General features: G+C 33.7%; 3 protein-coding genes and 1 pseudogene across 3 annotated transcripts; 1 reads left to right on the top strand and 3 right to left on the bottom strand.

Moving 5' to 3' along the window:
- Positions 1 to 1,123: 1,123 nt before the first annotated feature.
- On the bottom strand, positions 1,124 to 2,963 carry LOC116016080 (annotated as a pseudogene).
- Positions 2,964 to 5,492: 2,529 nt separating this feature from the next.
- LOC116016081 (bidirectional sugar transporter SWEET5-like) lies at positions 5,493 to 6,044 on the top strand. The gene has a single exon (XM_031256245.1). The coding sequence runs from the start codon at positions 5,493 to 5,495 to the stop codon at positions 6,042 to 6,044; it is 552 nt and encodes a 183-aa protein (XP_031112105.1).
- Positions 6,045 to 13,998: 7,954 nt separating this feature from the next.
- LOC116017579 (trimethyltridecatetraene synthase-like) lies at positions 13,999 to 17,137 on the bottom strand. The gene is made up of 2 exons (XM_031258184.1): positions 16,196 to 17,137; positions 13,999 to 14,722 (listed from the first exon to the last, which is right to left on the bottom strand). The coding sequence occupies exons 1-2, from the start codon at positions 17,132 to 17,134 to the stop codon at positions 14,099 to 14,101; spliced, it is 1,563 nt and encodes a 520-aa protein (XP_031114044.1). The 5' UTR covers positions 17,135 to 17,137; the 3' UTR covers positions 13,999 to 14,098.
- A 3,127-nt stretch (positions 17,138 to 20,264) lies between these two features.
- Positions 20,265 to 20,735, bottom strand: LOC116016082. The gene has a single exon (XM_031256246.1). It carries the CDS (start codon positions 20,733 to 20,735, stop codon positions 20,265 to 20,267), a length of 471 nt encoding a protein of 156 aa, XP_031112106.1.
- Positions 20,736 to 21,397: the final 662 nt, after the last annotated feature.

Raw genomic sequence — 21,397 nt, forward strand, 5'->3', positions numbered from 1 at the left:
ACGCATCTCTATCGATGATCACCTCACATCTATCCATTTTAAACTTTAGCTATAATGCTCAAATATGTATGATATTTTGCCACTTTTGACTTGGGGTGGGCACTTCGATTCGGTTTTACCAAATCGAACCGTACCGAAGTATGAGGGGATGATGGATGAACAAGATATTACTTTACAATTTGGATTGTTATGTTAATTTTGTGTTTGAATTGTTTTGTTTTTATGTAATATTTATATTTTAGACTTTAGATTATGCGAATATGTATTGTTTGACAGTGTGTTATTTGAAAAATTAGTAAATGTTGAAAATTGAACATCCTAAACCGAACCAAATCCCGAACCAAAATAATTCTGAATCGAAACCGAACCGTTTCATACCGAACCCAAACCAAACCGAACTTTATTGTAAAACCGAATGGTATCATTTTTTGTAATACCGAAATACCGAAGTGCCCACCCCTACTTTTGACCGCATCAAATGTTCTATCCTTAATTTGATGCTTTTAAATTCTTATTTAAAGTCTTATTTGTGGTTTAGTGGCATCGGATTGCACCTCCATGTAGAAGGGGTAGGTTCGAGCTTTAGTAGAGGTGATGCTGTACACTAAATAGCTTCAGCAGGTTGAAAAAATAGTTATGAACATATATTACATTATAACAGAGTCAGTAGTACTAAAACAATTTAAATTTAATTGGTCATTGGGCATGTCGTTTCGCGCAAAGCGCGTGCCCGATGACTAGTTAGAAAAATAAATAAGACATAAAATTAAGAAGTTAAGATAAAATAGCATTATTATTCATCACGAAATACCATATAATCCAACATACTTATACAAAGTAGAGGTAACAAATAAGTGTTTGACAACACTTTTACTTTATTCACACACACGCACGCACAAACACACACACAATATATATATATATATATATATATATATATATATATATATATATATATATAAAGCTTAGTAAAGATGGGTAGGAAGCCTAGGTTCGATGATGAATGACAGTGGGGATTTTGGATGAATGGTCAAGCCATAAATCTCTTCCAACGATATATCCTCTGGCCTCATGTCTCCAGCTAATTTCCAATTAAATCCATGTAATAAGTTCGCTAATGTTGTCACAAGTCTTTCTCTTCTACCCATCTCTCCCTCCCAATCACTCTGTCTAATTCCTCCTTTGCCTTTTCGATGATCCATGGTTTTCTAAACAATTCTTGGAATACCCATTCCAGTGATGTTGCTGTTGTATCTGTGCTACCCGCCAACATATCCTAGTACAGTCAAGAAAATCACAATTAGAAACTTATGTGAGACTTTCATATATGTTAGTTGATTATTAGAATCATATATTAATTTTTATTTTTCAGCCAAAAAAATTAATAATATTAATAATCACAAGAAGGGTTAGTTTATCCCCTATTTTTTGTGTTTCAAACTTGAGATTCTCAGATCATCACCATCAATCATTACCCAAAGTTGTATTACGATGTAGTCATTACCTGAAGGTGTATGTGCATGTGATAATCCTACCTTGTGAGTTGTGACCTTAAAAAATATATATCAAAGGTGGTAACGTAACTTAGGTTGTCCATACCAAAAAATTCAAATTACTGTAACTTGTGTTATCATGTTAACCGCCTAGCCAACTTAGGTGGAGTATAAATGTTGCCCACGTGATCTGTATTTGTGATATACGAATGCTATATATATATATAATTTCAGGTGCGGTCGTGCTCTCCCGTGCGGCCGTGCGGTTACATACCACTCAATGTTACAAAATACACCACTCAATGTTAAGAAACACACCACAATGTTAAGAAACACACCACAGTGCATATTTGTGTGGTGTTTCTTAACATTGAGTGGTGTATTTCGTAACATTGAGTGGTGTGAACCGCATGGCCGCACGGGAGAGCACGGCCACATTGACTCTATATATATATAAATCTAACACAATCAACAACCATAATTTGTCCTCACATCCACACCTAAAGAATTGTTCTCACTAGGAAATTGAAACAAATTAATGAAAACCTCGTACATGTATCAACCCCCTGAGGCGATCGCGAGTGAGTGCTTCCTCGGCATCAAGAGTTGGATCATCAGCAATCTGCAAAAAGACATCCATAATGTCCTTTGGGACAAAGTTCTTGTCAGCAGCTTTCATGATGGCCCTGTGGTCTTCAATCACATAGTCTAAGAACTTGGAATACTCGTCTCTGAAAGCTTTCATCTTCTTCACATATCCCTGCAAGTCAAAGCAGCTCAACCAAGGAATCCAATCTCCAAGGTTGATCACACCACCAAGCAGGAACCAATCATCAAGAAATTCTTGCAATTTCTTAAACGATATCGAATGACCATCCGCTTTTCTCAATTCGCTCTCGTTGCTATAGTACTTGTGACCCGTAACAATCCTAGTGATAGTAGACAGGGTGAACCTCACTAAATGGTCTCTTAGCAACACCGGCTTCTTAGAAACGGCAGCACTGTAAAGGCCGGAACACGAACGTGCTCGAACGAGTCAAGCTTTTTCAGGCTGAAAACCTCAGAAAGGAGAATCTTGCGGGCATGGCGCCAGAACGGTCCATGCGGCGCAAAAACCATATCGGACCGGTTAAAGGTGTACTCGGCAGCAGCAGTGGGGGGACGAGAGGCGAAAACCGCATCGTGGGTTTTCAAGAAAAGCTTAGCCGTTTCGGGAGATGAGGCAACTAAAACCGGCTTGGACCCAAATTTCAAGAGCATTAAGTCTCCATATTTTTGGGACAGTGAGTGTAAAGATTTGTGTGGGGTGGAGCCTAGAAGGTTCAAATTGCCAATAATCGGCCACGGCCGTGGACCTGGCGGAGTTTTTGGTTTTCCACGTTCGTGGGTAGTAGTTACTTTGAAGAGAAATGCTATGGCGATGAGAAGCCATGGCAGGACGTGAAACACCCAAGAAAATAATGTTTCCATCATCAATGTGTACTATCGATCAGATATTAGTTTAGCTGTGACTACTGCCAAGGAGGGTCCGTGTATTTATACACAACAAAACATCTTATCTTAAAACAAATATAATGTAACATGTTTTTCACCCTTGTGAACTTCACTATTTTTTTCGGTGTTTAAAAAAGTAACAAATAAAATCTCTTAGCCGCCCCGGTTCTATCGCGCGTGATCTTTTTTTAAGATTAATTACTCACTGTCCAATTTGATGCAAAATACATATACGATATTATACTACTACAACTGTACTGTTTTATATTATTTGATATAGGATTTGAATAAAATAGGAATTTAATTGCTAGCAGGATAAAATTAAAGGTCAATTAGAGTTATCCATTTAAGAAGATCTAATGACTTTAAAGAAAGGAGAAAAGGAAAAATGGAGTGACATTTTTATAAATAATTCAAACTTTCACCCAAGCAATAATAACTACTACAAATAAGACTTTTAACGTTGATTTATTGACACTTTTAATATCGATTTTTTTTTCGAAGTCGTTCTTCTAGACGAAATATATTAAAGAAACGACGTCGGGTATTGAACCGACATCATATAGTAGATACGACGTCGGTTCTTAACTAAGAACCGATGTCGTATTTTATTTTAAATAAAATATCCTACGACGTCGGTTTTAGCTAAGAACCGACGTCATATATATATATTTTTTTAAAAATTAAAATACCCTACAACCTCGGTTCTTAGCTAAAAGTCGACGTCATATATGCTTTTAAAAAAAATTAAAATAACCTACGTCAGTTCTTAGTTAAGAACCAACGTCGTGTGTGTGTGTGTGTGTGTGTATATATATATTATTAAAATTATTTTACAATTTCCAACCAATTCAAAACCTGTGCAGTTTTACAATTAAATTTACACTTCACATCAACTTTCATAACATGTGCAGCAATTTTACATTCAAAATGAACTAATAAACATCAAGCTAATAACCATCAAACTAATAAATATCAATTCATCAAACTTATAAACATCAAGCTAATAACCATCAAACTAGTAACACAATTCATCAAACTAATAAACATCAATATAATAAACATAAACTAATTTAAAACTAATAAATAACACAATTTATTATCAAACTAATAAACATCAATGTAATAAACATAAACTAATTTGAAACTAATAAGGAAGCATTTTAGTAACCCATTCATCAATAAAGAACTTAGACCATGTGTCTCTAATTTCATCAATCTCTTGTTGAGTGTAGGACAATCTTCCTTGTTTCTCCAAAGCCTACAAAGTTTAAAAGTGATAAATAATAAATAAGCTAGTATTTTTAAAAATTAAAAAGACAAAGATATTTTATTAATTTACTTAGCTTGCCTTATCCATTCCTTTGCATAGGTTGTTGGAAACAATTTCGAACATGAATTTCATTACAAAATAGCCACATTCGGTATTACCTCTTTGTTTAGCACACTACATTTGAATTACAATAAAGTTAATAAGTTTTATTAATAAAAAATAATAAGTTTGTTTTACAAAGTGTATGATGAAGTACTTACCAAACATGTAATCCATTTTGGTGAATGACTTTGTTTCTTTCTACTCAAAATGCTTGTTGCGGTGAGACACCTATTAATACAAGACATAAAATATATTGGATTAATTCCTTTACAAATTAGATCATCAAATATGTCATCTTCACGTAGCCTTTTTTGATTACAACACTTCTTACAAGGACACAGGAACCTCTCATTACTATTTGGAAGGTTATTCTTTACAAAGTCTATAATTTTTCTAACTCCGTCTTCGTATTCCTTACTAATTCGTGAACCATTCATCCAACTTTTATCCATCACATAGGTGTGGCCAATTAAACGTAAGTTAACACTAATTCAACAATTCTATAATAATAACAAACAAAAAAATTTTAACATAGACAAGAGTGTGACTAATCATCAGATGCATAATAAAAAGCCGAAAAATATATTAGCATACACAAAATTCGAAATAAACTTAAACATAAAAATCAAATTAATTAGCATCAAAATTCGAATTAATTTAATTAGCATAAATTTCAACATAAAATTCAAATTAGTTAGCATTAAAATTCGAATTTCAACATATAATTCCTAAATTTCAACATATATTAGCATTAATTTATAACAATCCAACTAAAAATATATATCCTAAAATTCGTTCGAGTCTCCTGGTGGAATTAGTTTAGCAGACAGTGTGATTTCATACGGAACGAACTCTAGATAATCGCGGTGAGAGTAGTATATACACATATATATGCCATAATCTCATCTCATCATCAACACACCTGGAAACTCCATCGCTTAATTTCCAATTATTTCCGGTCTCCGATTGATTCTCCCACGGTGCAATGGATCAGAAATTGCTTCTAATCCGCACTATCCTGGGCATTATAGGAAACGTCACCTCCGGCGCTCTGTTCATCTCACCAGCACCAACTGTTTACAGAATCATCAAGAACAAATCAGTGGAGGGGTTCCATCCATGCGGCGCTGATGAACTGCTTCATGTGGGTGTTCTACGCCATGCCATTCGTCCATCCGCACAGCGTTCTCGTCATGACCATTAACTCTCTGGGCATTATCTTGGAGCTCTCCTATCTCGCCGTCTTTTTCTACTACAATAACGCCAAAACCCGGGGGAAAATGGCGGGTTTGCTCGTAGTAGAACTCATAGCTCTTGCTGGGATAGTTGCCGGCACTCTCATGGGCGCGCACACAATCGACAAGAGAACCACGATTGTGGGTTCGCTGTCTGTTGTGTTTGGCATCATTTTGTATGGGTCGCCGCTCTCCATAATGAGGACGGTGATTAAGAGCAAGAGCGCGGAGTACTTGCCGGGTTGGCTCATCGCTTCGGGGTTTAGTAATGGAATCATCTGGGCAGCCTATGCTTGCATTAGATTCGACATCTTCGTGTTCGTCAGCAATGGCGTTGGGGCCTTATTGTCTTTAGTCCAGATTATCCTCAAGATCATTTACCGCAACGCTCCAAAGCCTGCAGATACCAAGCCAACATCGCAGGTGAAGATCCAGAATGTGGTTTAATTATATCTGAGGGTGCAGTTTTAGAGCGGCGCGGGGGGATTTATTAGGTCGTGTTTAGATGTTCAGTTTGACGTTATTTCAGGGTTTTTAATTTGTAGATATCCACGTTCCACATCAGCTGTCTTCTAGTCTTTTTAGCTTAGTTAGTTCGATCTCAGTTCTAGTGAACTAGCTAGCTAGCTTCATTAGTCTTTTTCGTCAGAGATTTTTATTTTTATTCAAATATAACCAAGTGCAATTAATTTTTTATTTAAAATTCGAAATATAATCCTACAATTTGAAATATAATCCTAAAATTCGAAATATAATATTAAAATTCGAATTTATAAACAAATAATTTAAAAATAAATTTTCTTTTTTTATTACCTCACCGGTGATGGGCGATGAGGGCCCGCGGCGGTCTTCATGGTAGCGGCGAACAGCGAGGGCCAAACGAGGGCGTGCGAGGGCGAGGGCGAGGGCGTTCAATGTGGGACGGTGGTGGCGGAGATGTGTGGTAGACGGTGGTGTGTTGTGAGGTTGGAGAGGGTTTCCTAAAAAGTAGGAGAGGTTTCTAAACAAATTGGAGAGTTTTTGATGCAATACGGTATATATTTGCAGATCCTATGGCGAACTTTTTAAAAAAAATTAAAAATGAGATCTTATAATTCATAAATAAAATTTTATTAAAATAAAATATAAAAAAAAAAACTATACGACGTTGGTTAGGTCCTCCTCTAACCGATGTCTAATTTAGATACGACGTCGATTAGTTCAACTAACTGACGTTTTCTCTCTCTCTTTTTTTTTTTTTTTTTTTTTAAAATGTAGATACGACGTCGGTTAGATATTTTCTAAATGTAGATACGACGTCGGTTAGAACATCTAACCGGCGTCGTATCATTTTTTTTAAAAAATTGTAAATTTAAATAATATAATTATTTAACGTCAGTTTTGTAAAAATTCGACGTTATTTAAGTGACATTGAATGTGTTTTCTGTAGTAGTGAATATTAAGTGCACTTAATGTTATCATTAGTTGCATCAATGTGAAATGTAAATTACTTTTCACTTTATAGTGTAAAATGTTACATTATTATGTGATTTTACTTGAACCATTTATTTGCACACGCACCTAATGCTTGCACATCAAAATTTGACTTATTTACAAAATGTCAGCACATTTTTTTAAATTGCTTCTGACTTGTTGATCTTTTCAGATTAGTTTTTAATTCTATTTTGAACAGGAGTTCTCATAGCAATGTACCCCGTGTATGTGTGTATGTGTATATATATATATAGGGCCGTATCTGAGCATGTCTAACATGTGCGACAGCACAGGGCCCCCAATTTTTAGGGGCTCTATATTCCAAAAAAAATTATACGTATATATAGTTTACAAAAATTTAGGTGAAATGTTTGAAGATTAGACCAATTTGTGATAAGATGAAATTGAGCCCAAGTGACAATTGTTTTAAAAATCCTATATGTATGTGTACATATATATGTATATATATATATATATATATATATATATATATATATATATATATATACACACATCTATACATACATACATATATATATATATACATACATATATACATACATACATATATACATACATACATAAATACACACACACACATACATACATACATACATACATACATACATACATACATACATATATATATATATATATATATATATATATATATATATATATATATATATATATATATATATATATATATATATGTCCTAATCCAAAAACATTCCAAATTCCGTTCGGCAATTATCTTTCATAAATCATAATTTCACATCTCAATTACACAATTAGCAAATTCTCAATTCCAACCCTATAAAATACGGCAATACCGTAACGAAATTTGACAATTCGAAAATTCCCAATTCACAATTTGGTAATTTCATAGATCACATACCGCAACTCAACTGATTCTTCAATTCTTCTTGATCACACAAACTCTCAAGTCTCAAGTTCTTCAATTCTATCAGGTAATTAAAATTACGTATTTTTCTTAATTTTTGTTTATTGTTTTAAGACTTTGTTTCTTGATTAATTGTTTATTCATAGAGTTTCTAAATGAATTCTTTTTTTCTTAGGATTTTATAATTATTCTTCTAGAAAATATACATCAGGGTCTGAGAAGTGTAAAAAGAAAAGAAAAATTGAACAACTAACTCAATCCCCGAAAGAAGCTCTTGAAAAATTCATTACAAAACAAACTCAAATAGATGAGCAAAAAGATGATGCCAAGAAAAAATGGTTAGATGCAACTTTGATACAACTTTTTAAGCAACTATTATTTATATATAGAAATTACTCGAAAAAAGACCCAAATTAAGATATGGCACGGGGCCTCAATTTTTATTGGAACGGCCCTGATATATATATATATATATATATATATATATATATATATATATATATATATATATATATATATATATTTTGGTTCAGGTGCGGCCGTGCTCTCCCGTGCGGCCGTGCGGTCACACACCACTCAATGTTACGATATACAACACTCAATGTTAAGAAACACACCACAATGAAACACACCACAATGTTAAGAAACACACCACAATGCATATTTGTGTGGTGTGTTTCTTAACATTGAGTGGTGTATTTCGTAACATTGAGTGGTGTGAACCGCACGGCCGCACGGGAAAGCACGGCCGCACCTGAACCTGACCCTATATATATACATATATATATTTATTTATTTATTTATTTAGATTTGGTGTGATATCAAATGTTTTGCATGTGTTATGTAATATAACCACTTGCCCCGTACGATACAATGAATCTAATTAAAGGTGAAAATAAATAGCAAATTTTTAATAGTATTACATACTACTCTATTCTTTTACGACGCAACTCTTCATTTAATTTCATGTAATAGTGCCGCACATGTTTTACAATTTCGCTACGCAGTTATTATACAGCTAGGGTCCAGGATAGGGATGAAACTCAATAGTTATTACATTAACCGTGGAACTGTTTGTTTTGCGTATTTTTTTCACGCAATCCACTGCAACATATATTTTTATAATTCATAATATACATTATTATAAAACAAAATGTATATTATTTTAACTAATAAAGTACATTATCTTACCCCAGAAATTTCATTATTCTTACATATAATGTACATTATTCTAACACGTAAAGTATATTATTCAAACTCATAATGTACATTATTCTAACTCATAAAATTCAACGACACCGTTTTGGACCGTGGCCCACACAATATTTTGTTGATGAAACTAGGTTAGGCCACACAATAATTTATGGTCCTGTATATATACCTACCTATGTATCTAAAGAAGGAGTAAAGAATATAATTAATGTATTATGTCTGGAAACATTCTCTCTTCCTGGAGTTAGACTATCACCAGAAGCATAGTCATTTGGAGTTGGATTGTCACCCGAAGGCCGAAGCACATCCATGTCTTTTCTGCCTCCCTTTCTGGAGTTTAGCTCTTAACTCGAAGAAGAGTAATCCATAAAACCTCAGGATTGTATCAATTGGTGCTATAATTGAAAGCATCAACCAGAAAAATTATTTTTGGAACTCAAAAAAAGAAAATCATTTCCCTGTCTTCTTGATCCTTCTTGAAAGACATTGTGAAGCTAGAGAACGCATACAGAAGGTAACAGAAGAATGAAATTGCTCATAATAATTCCTTTGACAAGAAGTGTAATTTTATCAATTGAGCCACGAAGAGCCAACAATGCATCCTCCTTACCACAAAACTGTGGGTAATGCTCTTTCATTCAGCTGGGATGGGTTTTCATGGCGAATTTCTTGAATACACTGGCTAAGAAGTTGAAGAAGAACCTCTTAGACTTAATATAATATTCAAGCACATTTAGGAAATGTTAAAGTCAGACATTGTAGTGATGGTGACGAAATTTTTGGGTGTCACAATCTATACCCGTTAAGAAAAGGCTTCGTCCTCGAAGCTATTTCAATTCCCACTTAATTATTTCTACAAACCAAAAATTCAAGTCAAAATTTCTCTAAGGGTCTTCTCATCACTTCGGAACTCCGGTTCCCACCATTCAACTTTTCATAACTTAAACTTTTACCCAAAAATTCACAACTTAGACTCTGATACCAACTTGTAACACCCCCAAATTTCATAACCAATTTGACCTTAATTTTTTTTCTTTCTTAATTGAAAATTACTACAATCATAGGGGAAGCATTAGCTAACCAAATGAAAACGGGTTCGAGAAGTATTTTTACCGAATTAATCATTGGGACTACGCCAAGCTGAAATTTTCTAGAAAGAAATGGTTAGAAATAATTTTGGCTAAAAATATTTTATAACAAAAATAGTGACGAATCAAAATTATTTTGTAACAATAATGGTGACGAAATTTTAGGGTGTCACACACAAACCACACTATTTTTTCATAAATACTTACAGTATACATAATTTTCAACTGTATAGTGCAAATTTTTGTGCCTAGTAGTGCGCATTTTCTCAACTAACAGTGCACATTGTTCAATCGTAGAGTTCAGGCTATCATCCATCTTTAGGTTAGTTTTATGCTTTGTAGTGCATGTTTTTGTGCCATACAGAGCAAAAGTTTGTGCCTACCAGTGCACATTCTTGTGGCTAATCAAATAAGTAGATTGATTTAAATTGCTATTTCATATCATTGAATGTAAACCTAGTGGGGTAGCTCAAGTGGCAAGTGAGCTCTCTTTGTGGGGAGGAATTTTGGGAGAACCCGGGTTCAATTCCCGCAAGTGACGATTCCCCCTGGGCCACCGTTAAACGGACGGAGAGAAAGACCATTTACCAAAACAAAATATCATTGAATGATTCAGATTAATAGAGAATACCTAATTTAACCTTACTTTTATGATTATCCGTTAACTTTTAACTTACCCATTAATTTCTATAAGAAAGATCTTAGGTTTGAACCTCATCTCAATCAAATTTGACATAATTAAGTTTCTCACTCTATTTACTCTTATTAAATTTAATAAATTAGTAGCTACAACAAAAAATGATACATATTTATTTCTTTAATTTAGAATTATGTGTCTACAATACCTTTATTTGAAAAAATTTTCATTATCAAAAAATTAAATTAAATAAGAGAAATAATTTCATTAGTTATATTGTCTTTATTTTCTCTCATGCAAATATTCTTTACATTCAAATTTATCAATTGATATTCATTACATGGTCCATTATCTTATTTTTACAATATCTTATAATTAAATATCAAAGTTATAGTACAAAATAATGTTATATATTTATTTACCAAGTATTTTATTAATATTATGAAAACTTTTTTTTAAAAAATAATTTGAAGCTAATTATATTAACTACTTGGGGATTGGTTGACAAAGAGAATACTCAAATAACCCAATAAATTGAAGCGAAATCGCTCTATTTTACTCTTATTGAATTAAATAAATTAGTAGTTACACCAAAAAATGATACATATGTATTTCATTAATACCATGAAAAAAAATAAAAAAGTACTCAAATAACTCATTACCCAGCAAATTGAAGCGAGAAACTACATTTTAATATCTTTGGAATATATAATATTTTAAATTTTTATTAATTTATTTAATCTTTTTTCTTAAACTAGGAATTTATTTATCCACAATAACTCATTCAACAATAATGGTTGAACCAAATGAACCCTAAGCAGAACACCTAAAGGAAAGTCCATAACTCCTATATCATAATTTCATTACATGACATTGTCATCTATGTTACCAACAATAACCGAATTGCAAATAACACACTACCAACAAAAAGAAGGAGAATAAATAGTAAAGATGAAAACAATGACAATGTTACTCAAAAGAGAATTAAGAACACTTAGAAAAATTCAAATGAAAAGTAGTATTTATTTACACTATCATTTTTAGACCAAATATTTATACTATCGATTTTACAAGGTTGCAAGCATTTATTTTAGTAATAATTATAATGAATTTTCTATACTATCTCAGATTCATATACTTTGAGTTAGATATTTAAATAAAAACATTCGACATTTAATTACCCATGTATAAACTTCTCCTATATAATCTTGCATGATATACTTTCAAATATTTATTTAAATATAAACATTGGGCATTAACCCATACGCGCAATGCGCGTATAAAACTAGTATATATATATATATATATATATATATATATATGGTGTGATATCAAATATTTTGCATGTGCTTGATAAAATAACCACTTGCCCCGTACGATACAATGAATCTAAATAAAGGTAAAAATAAATAGCAATTTTTTAATAGTATCATTAGCATGATATACTACTCTATTCTTTTATTTTACGGCACAACTCTTTATTTAATTTCAAGCAATAGTGCCGCACGTGTTTTAGAATTTTGCTACAGAATTATTATACAACTAGGGTCCAGGATAAGGATGAAACTCAATAGTTATTTTGTGTAATGTAGTCCATACAGCAATCGTCCAAAAACAGCGTCAGTTTACGTAAATTATTTTTCTCACTGTCTTATTGCAACATACATTTTTATAATATATAATGTACATTATTCTAAAGCATAATACACATTATTTTAACTCATAAAATACATTATCTTATCTCAGAAGTTTTATTATTTTAACACATAAAATACATTATTTTAACACATAAAGTACATTATTCGTTCTAACTCATAATGTACATTATTCTAACTAATAAAATTTAACGACGTCGTTTTGGACAGTGATCCACATAATAATTTGCTAGATGAAATTAGGTTAGGCTAAATCAAGCTTTAGAGAATTAGGCCTAGGCCTTCTATATAAATCTTAGGCCTAACCCAAGGATGAGCTTATATGTAAGCTTTCTGTTTGGTTCAAGCATGAGTCTACAATTGGCCTAGTCTGAAGTGTTTTTAAAAGCATATTTAATATATAGGCAATTAAAAAGGATTCAAAGTGTTTTATATATATATAAATATATAAAGGATTCAAAGTAAGTCTTACATAGGTTTTTGCGTCTATTTAAAACCTACATGTCAGACCTACATGATAGCGGATCCACATGAGTCCTAATCAACCACATCCCCGCCCTTAATCTGGAAGGATAAGGCCCGGGAGAAGTGGTAGACCACGTGTTCGACAAAATGCCCTAACTGAATGAGGAATTGGGAAGCCGGAGTTTGACGCCACCTGGTGATGGTGTCGTGGGCTCCCTTGATTGAGCCCGAGTCACATTGCCTAGAACCCCGTAGAAATGTCAAACACGAGACCTAGATAGGACATCCATCTCCTTGCCTTTCCTTAGTTGTTTTCCTTTGTTTTGCAATTGCCTATCTCTTGTTCTATGACTCTTTTGCTTTCATGTGCTTCTTGTAACTCTTATCTTTTAACCTCCTAAATGCCAACACTTAATTCGATTCCAATTTGTCATCCTTAAGAACACGACACTCGGGGAACTTCTTTCTCCGTTTTACCTACATTCCACCACTACTAAACCAAAAACATCAGTGGCTTAATTGTTATCCCTCAAATAGTTCAGTGGCCTATTTGTACATTTTCTCCTTCTTTTCTTTTATTTTTTTATTTTTTTATTTTTCTTATTTGGTGGGTACTTAGGGGGATCGATTCAAAGCTAGATTTACATTTTGTAAATGACTATTATTTGTCTTGTACCAAGTTACATTTTAAACCCTACATTACTAATGATATTTTTCTTTCCTTTTTCTTTTCTTTTTGGTGACAAGAAAACTTGTCCACTAAGTAAATATCGTTCATGTATAATATCTTGCAAATTATACATAACAGGTAAATAATACTACGAAGACTTTGTGCAACTACATACTCAAACAAGAGAGTGTTGGCAAGAATTGAACTTTAAAACCTTGAAGTAACATGAGATCCACTCGGCTACCTCTTCCAGAGTACTAATTTGTTTCTCAACATAATACTTTGTATATATTAATATTTGCACCTATTGAAGTGTTTATTTTTATTAAAATAGGATTGAATTTCCATTAAAACGTAATTTGATAGTCTTTGTAGAAGAGAAAGAAATCAATACATCCTAGTAAAGATGTGTGGGAAGCCTAGGCTCAATGTTGATAGACAAAGGAAATTTTGGAAGAGTGGTCAAGCCATAAACCTCTTCCATGGATATATCCTCCGGCCTCATGTTTTCCGCTAATTTCCAATTAAATCCATGTAATAGATTGGCTAATGTTGTTCGAACAACCTTCATTCCAAGACTATAGCCGGGACATCTTCTTCTACCCGACCCAAATGGTAAAAGTGCAAAATCTTGTCCATTTATATCAACGTCTCTGTCTAAAAATCTTTCGGGAAAAAACTCATCAGCTTTGTCCCAATACTTAGGATTCCTGCCTATAGACCACAAGTTAACAAGAACAGTTGTTCCACTTGGTACCTCGTAACCGGCCACATTGCAATCTTCCATGGAATAATGGGGTGGGAGCAATGTGCAAAGTGGATGCAACCTGAATGTTTCCTTGATGATTGCTTCCATATATGGTAGTTGCCAAAAGTCTCTCTCTTCTACCCATCTCTCCCTTCCAATCGCTCTATCCAGCTCTTCTGTCGCCCTTTTGATGATCAGTGGCTTTCTAAGCAATTCTTGAAATGCCCATTCCACCGATGCTGCTGCTGTATCTGTGCCACCCGCCAGCATATCCTTGCGAAGTCAAGAAAGAAAGCAGACGATCAAAAAACTAAATATTTAGGAATAGAGTTAATTCTATTTTTTATTCTAGATTTATAGGTATGTATCAATATATTTAAGTTTTATTTTTTCAAAACATTATTCTTTTGTCTAGTATTATTATGGCATGACCATTTTTATCCTTTGTCAACAAAATCGTTTAAATGACATTAAATATAATGACATTTTGGTCTATCCAGTTTTAAGTGTTAAGTCATTTTCCTTTATTGAGTCCTAGATTTATGTGTCATTTCACTTTATTGAGTCCTAGATATATATAATCATATGAGAACCACTCCCCAAGTGAGAAAGTGTGGACAAATTTAAACCATTGATCTGCAAGATCTGATGGATAAGAAATCAAGTAAACAATGAGCGGGGTCATTTTCATCAATATTACAAAATTTTAAAATGAATGGGGTTATTTTCATTAATATACAAATTATTTATATTTTTTTCAACCGTTAGATCTACTATATCAGTAGTTTGGATTTGTCCTCACGTTCTCACCTTATTAAAGGTATTTTCGTTATTATAGTATAAAAGCTATTCCCAAATACATGGGAATAGCTAATACCAGGGGGTCCCCTAGGAATGGCTATTCCCCTGCAAATGGAATAGCTAATTCCCAGGAATGCTATTTCCAAGAATAAAAGGACAAACCAAACGATGTAATACATCTATTCCTAACCTATTACATTAACCAAACAAGTTGTTAGTTTCTTTTTTTTTCTTCCAAAGCATCCCCGTTGGTCTTGACATTATTATTGCATGATAAATTTTGGTCCTCCGTCAACCAATATGTTTAAATGACGACATTAAAAATAACGTTATTAATCATTCAAAATCCTCTTGTTTTATTTTTGGTAATAAAATTATTACCAATGCATAAGTCTACTGCAAAATCCAAAAAAAAAAATGCAATTGGAAAAATTACTAGTCTATTCCATAGCAAACTTTAAGTCTAGTGCATAAGTCTACTTTATAAAAATTCACAAGACTTGTAGTTCTATTACCAAGAAGAAAAAAATGAGGTTTTTGAGTGATTAATAACACCCTTTTTAATGTCATTTGAACATATTTGTTGACAGAGGGTAAAAAAAAAATCATGTCACAATAATGTTAGGATCAATAACGGATGTTTTGAAAAAATAAAATGAAACGCCACATATAAATCTTGAACCAAAAAAAAGAAAATGACTTAACACTAGCTTAGAATTGAATAGACTAAAATACACTTACATTTAGTGCCATTTAAACATTTTTGTTAAACGGAATCAATAATGATTATGTCACAATAATACTAAAACCAAACGGGATGCTTTGAAAATTAAAAAGAAAGAAAAAAGTGAACTGAGCTATAAATCTAGGACCAGAACTCAATCTAGGACTAGAAATAGAATAAAGTATGGTAAGGAAGAAATTCAATTCAAACAAAAAGCTTACATGTATTAACCCCATTATGCGGTCGTGATTGAGTTCAACATCCGGCTCAAGATTTGGATCATCAGCAATCTGCAAAAAGATATCCACCATGTCCTTGGGGACAAAATTCTTCTCAGCTTTCATCACAGCTCTATGGTCTTCAATCACATGGTTTAGGAACTCTTCGTACTCGTCGCTTAAAGCTTTCATCTTCTTCACATATCCTTGCAAGTCAAAGCCGCTCAACCAAGGAACCCAATCTCCAAGATTGATCACACCACTAAGCAGAAACCATTCATCAAGAATCCCTTGTAATTTCTCCAACGTAATTTTGTAGCCAATCGGTTTTCTCAATTCACTACAATCGTTGCTATCGTAGTACTTGTGACCTGAAACTAGCCTAGTCATGGTAGAAAGGGTGAACCTCAACAAATGGTCTCTTAGAAACACCGGCTTTTTAGTCCCGACAGCATCGTAAAGGCGGGAAATCAACGTCGTCCTTTCCTCAACGCGAACGTACTCGAATGATTCAAGTTTCTTCGGGGTGAAAACCTCGGAAATGAGAATCTTGCGGGCGTGGCGCCAGGGCGATCCATAAGGCGACCACGTGAGGTTGGACCGGTTAAAAGTGTGGTCGCCGGCGGCCGTGGGAGGCCGAGAGGCGAACACGGCGTCGTGGGTTTTCAAGAAAAGTTTAGCCGTTTCAGGGGAGGAGGCAACTAAAACCGGCTTGGACCCAAATTTGAGGAGCATTAAATCTCCATATTTTTGGGATAGTAAATGTAAGGATTGATGTGGGAGTGAGCCAAGAAGATTCAAATTGCCAATAATAGGCCATGGCCGTGGACCTGGTGGAGTTTTAGCTTCTCGCCGTTGATAAAAAGTGTTTATTTTGAAGAGAAATGCTAAGGCGAGAAGCCATGGCAGGGCCTGAAAAACCCAATAAGAAATATTCTCCATAATGAATCAAATTTGTGGTGGCTGTGAGCCCGTGCCTACTGTGAAGGAATGCTAGAGTATTTATGCACCCAAAATTAAAGAAGTATGTCAACCTAAGGACAACTTGCAACGCTCATCAACTACATACGAAATTGCTGTAAACGTGGCCACATTTCCGATAGTTATTGTGTCGATAGTTATTGTGTGGACGGTGGTCTGTGTGGACCACGGTCCAAAAAGGACATCATTTCACACAATTTTTTTTTGTTGTGATCCATTGCAATATTCATTTTTATAACTTATAATATACATTATTTTAACATATAAAGTATATTATTCTAACATATAATATATTTTATCTTATCCCAGAATTTTTATTATTCAACTCATGATGTGCATTATTCTAACACAAAAAGTACATTATTCTAGTACATAACGTATATTATTTTACTACAGAACTTTTATTATTCTAACACATAATACATATTATCCTAATACATAATGTACATTATTTTAACTCGTAATGTACATTGTTTTAACTCATAAAATTCAACGACGTCGTTTAAGACCATGATCCACACAGCTATGTGGATCACGGCCCGCACAATAATTAGCAACACATTATGCGGTAAAAGAAATTAATAAAAAGGAAAAATAAAATCAAATTCACACATGGTGTAATTAAATCTTTTAACTGAAAAGAAAAGTATCAAATGAAGTACGTCCTATAAAATAGAGTAATTAATTCAATTTTTGGTCCTAGATTTATAGGTGACAATACATTTTTAGTCATTTTTTATTAGAACATCTGTTTTTGGTCCTAATATTACTATGGGATGACTATCTTTGGTCCTCTATCAACAAAACAGTTTAAATTTCATAAAATACACGGGTATTTTGGTCTTCAGTTATGGATTTTTTCAAAACAATAAACATAAAAAATATAGCCGGTCAACATACTTTGTATAAAAAAGATCGAAATGTCCTTATATCCAACTGCATTTCAATGATTTTTTTAACGGAGGACCAAAAATGGCCATGTCACAATAATACTAAGACCAAAAAAGGATGTTATGATAAAAAGGGACTAAAAGTGGATTATCACCTATAAATCTAAGACCAAAAATGAAATTAACTCTTAGATTTTAATATTATCTATTCAGCAAGTCACTACAGATATAGTTATTAGGGTAGACGTTTCGGTTTCGGTTTAGTTTTATTTTGGTTTTTTTAGTTTTGAAAAAATAATGAAGCCATTCTTTTTTAAATTTTACTTCGATTTGGTTTCAGTTCAGTTTGAAATAGTTTGGTTATGACTCATATTTGGTTTGGTATGAATTTCAATTTTTTATAGAACCCAAACATTCCCAAGTTCTCTTATGCACATAAGTATTTATTTATTTTCACTAATAATTTAAATTCGAAAATCTAAAGGGCAAATACATAATGCATATTTTAAATTTCTTAGTCTAAAATTAGTCCAAACCGAATCGACCTGTTTACATGTGTTTGCCATCCAACAATAGTGTCACATATCTGCAGAGAAAATTTGAGAACGAAAACAAATTGTGATATTTTGAGTTAGGAATTTAGGGATTTAGTGTGTGTATACCATTCGATTTTTCATTTCGTTTGGCTTTAAACTACTGAACTAAACTGAATTCATTCAATTTCTAGAATATAGAACCAATCGAATTTTAATAATAAACCAAAATCTAGTCTGATCTTTCGTTTCGATTTCGACTTGGTTCGGATAACTCGAACCGAAATGCCCACTCCTAAATGTAGTGATGACTAAACTAATTTATAACTTCAACATGCTTACATAAATCTTAATTATACAATTTCTTATTTTAATTTTAAATTTTAAATTCTTATTATTTAATATATATATATATATATATATCCTCAGCGAGCGAAGGTTCCGGTTGCTGAATATTTAGGGATTGCGAAAAATTTTTGTAATCCATGATGACAGAGAGTATCGGGCACATGTTGAAGTTCTTAGGCTGTAATCGGGAATACTTTTGAACCATAGTGCAGAGAGATGAGTTGTTTTCAAAATAAAGATAAGCTTGATTGTCCAAATGCTTAACTACCAGAAATTTGGAGCAATTTTTAGGCATCACCGATGCGTCTTCACTCTTCATACTCGAATGTAGACTTAAAAGCTAAGCTCTGATACCAAATGAAATTTCTGCATTCGTGTATATAGTGTGTCTAGATAATAATCCAGTATTGATCTATTTGAGTGATGGACTTATTACTAGTCTAGTATACAATTGTTCAACCAGTAAGTGTGTTAGTGATAAGAATAGGTATCGAAATTAAATCAAATAGAAAATAAATGACACAAGAAATTGTTTACCCAGTTCGATACAATAGTATCTATGTCTGGGAAACCACCATTAGTTAGTCCAATTCACTATCTCAACAGCAAATCAAAAACACAGTAACAAAACACCTTCTCACCCAATGTGTGCTAGACACCACACGGTAGTACCCAATCTTTTGAAAGCTGTAGAGGATTTTCAAGCTCGAAGATCCGTGCTTCAATGTCCAAATTCCCTTTGGAGATCTGTGTTGTTGCTATCCGTCCCGCTGACTCGCCCACAACTACACCACAATTTCATAGAATACGGTCTGCCGATTTAAGCTTTGTAGAACTTCTTCTCAAGAGTCTTCTTAAACTCAATCATCAATAGTGTCTTGAGAAGATAATACTCAGAGTATTTTCTTTGTAATTCATGGAGAGAGTTTCTTGATATTCAAATCTTGAAGGATATTTCTTGTAAAGTTATCTTCTCTATTGAGTTTATTGCCAATTTGGTCTCTCGACTATAAGGATTTCACCAATTTGATCCTCGACTACTAAAATTCCTCAATATAGTCCCTAGCTATGCCTTCTTTTTTTTTTTTTTACATGAAATGGTTCTCAGTCTATTTGTCTGGTCAAAACAGAAGGGAAATTTTGGATTTCAAAAAATCATTTGAGGCGGGAAACCAAATTAAAATGAAACAATAAAGGGGATTGCCTCCATTGCTTATTCTTAGCCAACTCCATTAACATCACATTTTCTCTCCCTCTCTCGTCCTCTTTCAGCAACTGAAACTCCTGGCAATCTATTCTGGCATGCCACGCCACCTTACACTACGCACAGAACAATCTCCGGCAGCTGGGCCACTCGAAAGCGGTCAGGGTCTCGCTCCCATCATCCACAATCATCGCCGAGTAGTCCTTGTAAGTACGATAAAATTTCTGCGAAGCAAGTATCAACGATTCGCACAACGCACTCTCCCAGCGCTCAAACACATACGTGGGAATGATTGAACGACAGTGCTGTGGTTCGATGATACCCTTGCAAGAGACATCGGGGAACTTGAAGACACTAATGTTTTCCTGAATCTTAGCAGCGACATGCCTGTCGATGCACTCCGAGCAGTATGAATGCCTGCATGAATCGCTTCTGAATATCTCGCCTCCAGCTTTCGCTTGCCTACCAGGTGTTTGTGTTTTTGCTGCAGAGGACATTAGAGCATCTTGCATTTGCAGTTCCTCTACGTATTTCTCATCTGTAATGAAAAAGATTTTGTCTTCATCGTACAGAGCAATAGAAGTCATCCACATATGGACTTGAAGCCATAAGAGACTGTAGGACCAAAAAGCCCCCTTAGTAAAGCGGACGCGAAAAGAAGATTTTACGGAGGCACTAGTGTTTTCCTATGGACACGATGACATTGCGAATAGACTAAGAAGAAGAAGATTTTTTGAAATCCTAAATTTACCCTTCTAATTTGACCGGACAAATAGACTAAGGACTATTTCGTGTAAAAAAAATAGTTGGAGACTAAATTCAGGAATTTTGGAAGTCGATGACCAAATTGGTGAAATCCTTATAGTCGAGGGAGAAAATTGGTAAACTCCTCTATTTTTTCTTTCTCAAGTTTAAACAACTCTCTAACCAGTATATATAATACTCTGATTATTGAAAGACAAGTAATGTCCTAGGATTTCCTTGTAGAATGAATTACTTGTCACGCCTTCTTTTTGGCATCACTAACTGAAAAGGATAACTTCTTAAAACCACAATATGGTAACTGCTCTGCAAATCTGAAAGGAAAGGTAGTGAAGACCAACTAGTAGTTTCCAAAAAAACCCTCTAGTGTAGTGTTTGTTTTGCCAGATCTTCACTCATCAGTACTATAACTGACATTAAACTTGACCTATCTAGTTTGCCATAATAATTTGCCAATTACATGTTGGGGTTTACAATACTTAAACAC

The sequence above is a fragment of the Ipomoea triloba genome, chromosome 4 (genome assembly GCF_003576645.1).
Source record: "Ipomoea triloba cultivar NCNSP0323 chromosome 4, ASM357664v1".
NCBI classification, from domain to species: domain Eukaryota; kingdom Viridiplantae; phylum Streptophyta; class Magnoliopsida; order Solanales; family Convolvulaceae; genus Ipomoea; species Ipomoea triloba.

Excerpts from the sequence above, each read along its gene's own strand:
- LOC116017579 (XM_031258184.1), bottom strand. The coding sequence starts at position 17,134 with ATGGAGAATATTTCTTATTGGGTTTTTCAGGCCCTGCCATGGCTTCTC. Across the intron at positions 14,723-16,195 it reads GCATAATGGGGTTAATACAT|GATATGCTGGCGGGTGGCAC; the intron begins GTAAGCTTTTTG and ends TGACTTCGCAAG.
- LOC116016082 (XM_031256246.1), bottom strand. The coding sequence starts at position 20,735 with ATGACTTCTATTGCTCTGTACGATGAAGACAAAATCTTTTTCATTACA.
- LOC116016081 (XM_031256245.1), top strand. The coding sequence starts at position 5,493 with ATGAACTGCTTCATGTGGGTGTTCTACGCCATGCCATTCGTCCATCCG.